Here is a 5,633-nt window from a genome sequence, read left to right as displayed (position 1 = left end):
TAGGATGATAATCCCTTCACATGATTGATTCGTATATTTGAAAGTGTATTGACATGAAGACTAGGATGAGATATGTTGAGAAAAGAAATTTAACATTATGAAGAAATTATTTGGATCTTTCGCTTTGTGTAGTGCAAGTTGCAACTGCATAGCCATGGCAAACTAGTTTTTAATGGTTTTCATGTAAATGTATTGGCAAGACACCATTTTACTACATCACAACATTTTTTTGTTGAGGACACCTATCGAATTAGAAAGACAATTAAGGGCAGCACTAAAGATAGAACCCTCCCCTCCAAAGCATTTTTCTACTAAAATAATGAGATTTTATTTCACCATCTTGTATGTACATAATGCCCAAACATAAAAAACAAATGTACAAAAGCATCGTCAACGCGACCACACCATGACATAAAAATTCTATAAAATACGTCCTCCATCTGAAAACAATGGTTGGGCAGCAATTAGGTGTGAAGCGCCTAAAGATAAGCATCGACAACAATATAGCATATAAAAAAAAGTTTTAAGTGTCTAGCAAGCTGGTTTCTCCGGCGCACCTGCTGCTGCTACCTTGGTTCGAATGGATTCCATGAGTTGGGTCCAGGAGCGCTGGGACGAGCCCCCCTTGACGAGCGCAGCCTTGCGGGCTGCCTCGCGCCAACCCCAGGCCTTCTGCCTAATGCCTGCCCCGGATTCGGGGCCCATGAGCTCCCGCACTTTACCCTCCACCTCCTGGCGCCGCACCAGCTGCCCAAGCAGCGGGTCGGAGTCGAAGGTGAGCCCCACCCCCCATTTGTCCACGCAGCACCGGTTGTTCAGCATCTGGTCCGCGAAGTAGGGCCACCCCAGCATCGGCACTCCCGCGCATATGCTCTCCAACGTCGAGTTCCAGCCGCAGTGCGTCAGGAATCCGCCCACCGCCCCATGCGTCAACACCTGCAGCTGCGGCGCCCACTCCACGAAGCACGTGCGCTCCTTCATCCTCTCCAAGTAGCCCGCAGGAAACAAGGCCTTCTCCCCATACATCAGATCGGGGCGTATGACCCACAGCAGCGCCACACCACTCGCCTCTAGCCCCAACGCCAGCTCCTCGAACTGCTCCGCGCTCAACACGGCTATGCTCCCGAAGGACACATACAGCACGGAGTTCGCGGCTTGCCGATTCAGCCACTTCAGGCAGGCGTGGTCCTCTGGCCAGAGGGAGGCCGTGTGATACGGCTCTAATGCCCCATCGCCTCCATTGGGTTGAGGAGCTCCTCCCTCTCCCCCTCCCCCTCCCCCTCCCCCAGCCTTCAAGTATGCAAGCGGTAGCAGAGGGCCAATGCTGAACACGCGCTCGTTCTCTTCGCGCAAGGCCTCCAGAGATTCATGCTCCAACGCCTCCAACGTGTTGAATACAACCCACGTTGTCTCCTTGCGTCTCTGGTACGGCTCCAGGAAGACGTTGTACATAAGGTCCGCAGGATCGAAGCACTGCAAGAAGCCGTTGATTTCGGTACGCTTCAATGGTGGAACGCCCGGGATCCACCGCACCAGCTCCAGTGGATCATCTGCATCTACAACAAAATCTCTAACGTAAGCATTAGGGAGGCAGCTCAACCTCAAGAATATAGTGGTCTAAACAGGCCTTTATTTCCAGGATTTTACAGTTACGATATTCAACTAGAAAGAGGGGGGGGGAGTTATTACTGGGTCGGTGGCCCCGATTGATGGCCAGGACGGAGGCTAGGGTGCCGGCAGAGGCAGTCCAGAAAGCCATGTGCGGGAGGGAGAATTTGGCAGCGAGGTCGAGAGTGAAGTAGAGGTACAGGTCAGCGATGATGAGGGAGAGTGGCGGACGACGGTGAGTAGTGTCGGAGGAGTTGGAAGATATGGAGGGCGAGATGAGGGACTGAACGAGCTCCTCGAATTGGGGCTGGAGGCTGAAGAAGGTTTCGCAGAGCTCGACGATACTGCCTACGCCGGTGGTGTGGCCGGTGTCGCGCTTGTCGTAGACCTCAACGAGGCGTATGTCGAGGCCCTCGTCCTGGAAGGTGGGCAAGAGGTGGCTGAGGAGGGGATGGTTGTATTGGGTGTTGACGAATGTGACGGAGAAGCCTTCTTGGCGGGCGAGCTTGAGGGAGAGTTGCATCAAGGGGGCAATGTGGCCCTGGGCAGGGAAGGGGATGACCAGGGCATGGAGTTGGGGTTGGGGTTGGGGACGCCCATCATGGGGGGATGATGGAATTGGTGCCATAGAAGAAGAAGAAGAAGAAGAAGGTGTGGGTGCAGGTGTAGCTGTGGGGATAGATGGTGATGAAGATTTAGTGCAGAGGTATGTCAATATTTATATACGGATGGGGGTATGTCTATAATTTATATATGAATGGGAGGGCACAACAACAATAATTCAATGCTATTGACCTAATCTGGCTATATGCGGATGAAATGGCCTGAATTTTTTGAACCGCATTGCAAGTGGAAGCCTTCCCAGATATTTCCCACTTTGCTGAACCTACGACTTAATGTAGGCAGCCTCATTCATGTGACACAGAGAGAGAGAGAGAGAGTACTACCACTGCACAACACAAAATGTATTTTCGCTTCCTTTTGGATGTCCAAGGGACATCGTGGAGTCGTGTGATATTGCCACTCCTGCGCTCATGTATTGCGTCAGCGTCGTGTCTTGTGCGATAGCAAAAATACAAAAGCATTCTGATGTGGCAGTAGGAGATTGTGTCACGTGATGTATATGTCTCGTCCATTTGGGAAGTTGTCCCTTGATGATGTGTCCTCGTAGAAAAAGAATTGATTTATATATGTTACACAGTACACTTACCGATTATAAGGAAAATCAATCACGATCTCTTTTCATATTTCTCACTTACTTCACATTAACACGTAATTGTCCAACGACCCCCCTTTGGTATTTTGTTGCCTACCAAAATGATAACGTATTCTTGATCTCATGGGTCCCATGCTTGACAACCATTATCACATCCACACCCCATATCACCCCACCTCCCTTTCCTCTACCTTGCATTAAATTACTACCTCCCAATCGCAATCTCTACGCCTTCTCCTACTAATATTGGGATCACCCCTCACCTCAACACCACCATCTTCATTTCCCCAACTTCCTCACTCATCTCCGTCTCATAACCCTACAATCCCCCATCATGCAGTGTCGCGGAAATCTGCGTGTGCGTGTCAGATAGGATGGGACCACAGGGGTCTTGGACTAGGGAGTAAGAGGAGGGAGAGAAGCTTGGGAGTTCAACCGAGAAGGAAGAGAAAGATTAAGATTCAAGAGAATAAGATCTAAACAAGACAAGATACATTATGGAAAGCACCACACCAATTACAACCGTGGCCGTGTAGGCCGAATGTAAACCCTCTAGATGAAACCCTAACCGGATAGGGGAAAAGAAGAAGAAGAAGACGAATGAAACCCCTAAAACGATCCTAAAACCCAAAATTCTGCATCCCTAATGGCAACCCAAAGAAACCCAAAAAGTGGAAGCCTCTCCTCACTCAAATAGGCAACCCAAAGAAAAACAAAAAGTGGAAGCCTCTCCTCACTCAAAATAGGCAACCGCTTCACAAGAGACCCCTCACTCCCTTTTATAGGAATAAGGGGTAAGGCACATTACAAAAGGAGAGGACAAATCCCCTTCTTTCAATGAGGAATATTTGGCCTTGATCTTAAATCCGTGGGCCTTTAACTCTCTTGCCTCTCACATTCACACTCAATGGCCACTAATCCCTACACCATTCTTCATGTAGTTTCCTCTAGTCTACAAAGTGCACATCACATTTACACCCCACACTTTACTTTTCCTTCTTACATTTGTCTATTTACTCATATGTTACAATTTTCCTAAGTATATGTGCAATGTTGCACATCTCGCTTCATTCATTCCGCTCGAGTTTTCTCACCATGGCCGAAAATCCTCACGACAACGGTGCTTAGGAGTGTGGCACCAATCTCACAAACATTATTCTACACAAATCCCTTTGCTTCAAGCACCCCCCTGTGAATGTTAAAGTGCGGAAGCGTCAGACAGAACCGGTGTCGAGATATTACGCAAGTGCGTGTGGAATAGAGGCGGGACCGCGGGGGTCTCGAACCAAAGAGCAAGCGAGGGAGGAGAAAGAGAGAGAACCGGCTACGCAGGACCGGGGATACACAGGGACACGGCCCTTCAGCACGGAGAACGCGAACAGACACCGACACAGACGGATGCGAATGACTAAATATGTGTATTAACAAAATGGCTAACACGACTACAACCCCCGATGGGGCACAGGTTGGTTGCAACCGAACAGGCCGGCGAACAGATGCCGATGCCTGTTCGCTTCGACGCACAAACGGGGGAAATGGGGGGGGGTAGCAGGTCGGAGGTGCTGCTGGAAGCACTCGGGCGTTCCTCGAAACAGCGCGAGCCTCCCCGGAACCCTGCACAGAAAGCTTTGGAGCTCCAGAAGGAAGGAAACAGAGGGAGCGAAGCGTCCAGAAACGGTCCGACAGCACTTCGTCCTCTCCGCGCCAGATCCCTGCAACAGCTCTTTCCCGCTCCTTATATAGGCCGACGAACAGGCCGTCGTGTCAGCTTTATTCCCTGTCCCTTTTGGACAGGGATCCGCTCCGTTTTTCACGGATCCGCGTAGTTACGCCGCCGACTCGTACAGTTCGCGCGCGCGACCGAAAAGACTGTTCGCGCGGTCTTTGTCTCCACTTGAGTTAGGGCCCGTTCCTGCCGATTATCCTCTCAATTCGTTTCTATGTACAACTCGGAGCGTGCGCGCGTGAAGAACCGGTTCCCACGCCTTGGTGCGCCGATTCCGCCTATGGACGGTTTTCTTCACGACATCCGCCCCCACCTAACCGCGCATCCTCCGGTATGCGCCAAGAGAGTTGGGACGGAGAAAACCGGCCCGTCTTCATTCCTCGCCCGTCGGTTCTTCTTCATTTTCGGATCGTTCGTCACTGCCGACCAGGAGAGCCGGGTCTGGCTCGTCGTCGTGTCGCTTCTTGAACGCTTTGATCCGCTTCCCCGCAACCGGTATCGCCATTCTCGTGCCGTCAAGTTCCGCCAGGTGATATGTCCCGTTGTCATTGGCGCTCCGTACCACGTAAGGCCCGAACCACCTTCGTGCGAACTTCCGTGCGGCTCGGTGCTGGTTGTCGAGGCTGCTGTCGTAGACGAGCACCCAGTCACCTTCTTCGATTTTCTTCGGTCGTAGCCGGTGCGTTCGGTCGAACCGGGCTTTGTTCTTTGTCCTCGCCACCCGGAGCTTCTCCGTAGCCAGTGCCACATCCTCCGGCCTCCGCTCGAGCTGTCGTATACGTGCGACCAACAACTCCTCCCGGCTCATCTCGTCCCTCCAGTCGACCGTTGCCCACGAGGAGATCGTCCGTTCAATCGGCATGATCGGCTTCTGGCCGAACATGAGCTCCGTCGGCATGTACCCGGTTACCGAACTGTGCGTGGTCCGGTCTGCCCACAAAGCATAAGGTAGCAGCCGCGGCCAGTTACCGACTTGACCTCCGCATGCCCGAATCAACGCCTTGACGATCGGTCCGTGTCCGCGCTCCACCTTTCCATTCGCCTCCGGATTGTACGCAGTGGTGAGCGAGAGCTTGACTCCAA

General features: G+C 51.9%; 1 protein-coding gene across 2 annotated transcripts; it reads right to left on the bottom strand.

The window, feature by feature from the left end:
- Window positions 1–157: 157 nt before the first annotated feature.
- On the bottom strand, window positions 158–2,285 carry LOC147868539 (UDP-glycosyltransferase 85A2-like). 2 transcript variants are annotated; one of them, XM_087320525.1, is made up of 3 exons: window positions 1,690–2,285; window positions 558–1,556; window positions 158–440 (listed from the first exon to the last, which is right to left on the bottom strand). In XM_087320525.1, exons 1-3 carry the CDS (start codon window positions 2,234–2,236, stop codon window positions 421–423), a joined length of 1,566 nt encoding a protein of 521 aa, XP_087176651.1. In that variant the 5' UTR covers window positions 2,237–2,285; the 3' UTR covers window positions 158–420. The 2 variants fall into 2 exon arrangements, with proteins under 2 accessions (XP_087176651.1, XP_087176658.1); XM_087320532.1 differs by having other exon boundaries at window positions 158–1,556; window positions 1,690–2,284.
- Between the last annotated feature and the right edge of the window lie 3,348 nt (window positions 2,286–5,633).

This window comes from Azolla caroliniana, unplaced genomic scaffold, assembly GCF_043228905.1.
Source record: "Azolla caroliniana isolate FFs.n. ecotype wild unplaced genomic scaffold, voAzoCaro1.0.p SCAF_1, whole genome shotgun sequence".
NCBI lineage: Eukaryota > Viridiplantae > Streptophyta > Polypodiopsida > Salviniales > Salviniaceae > Azolla > Azolla caroliniana.
The sequence above is the reverse complement of the archived record's forward strand: the minus strand, read 5'-3'. Positions and strand labels throughout refer to the sequence as shown.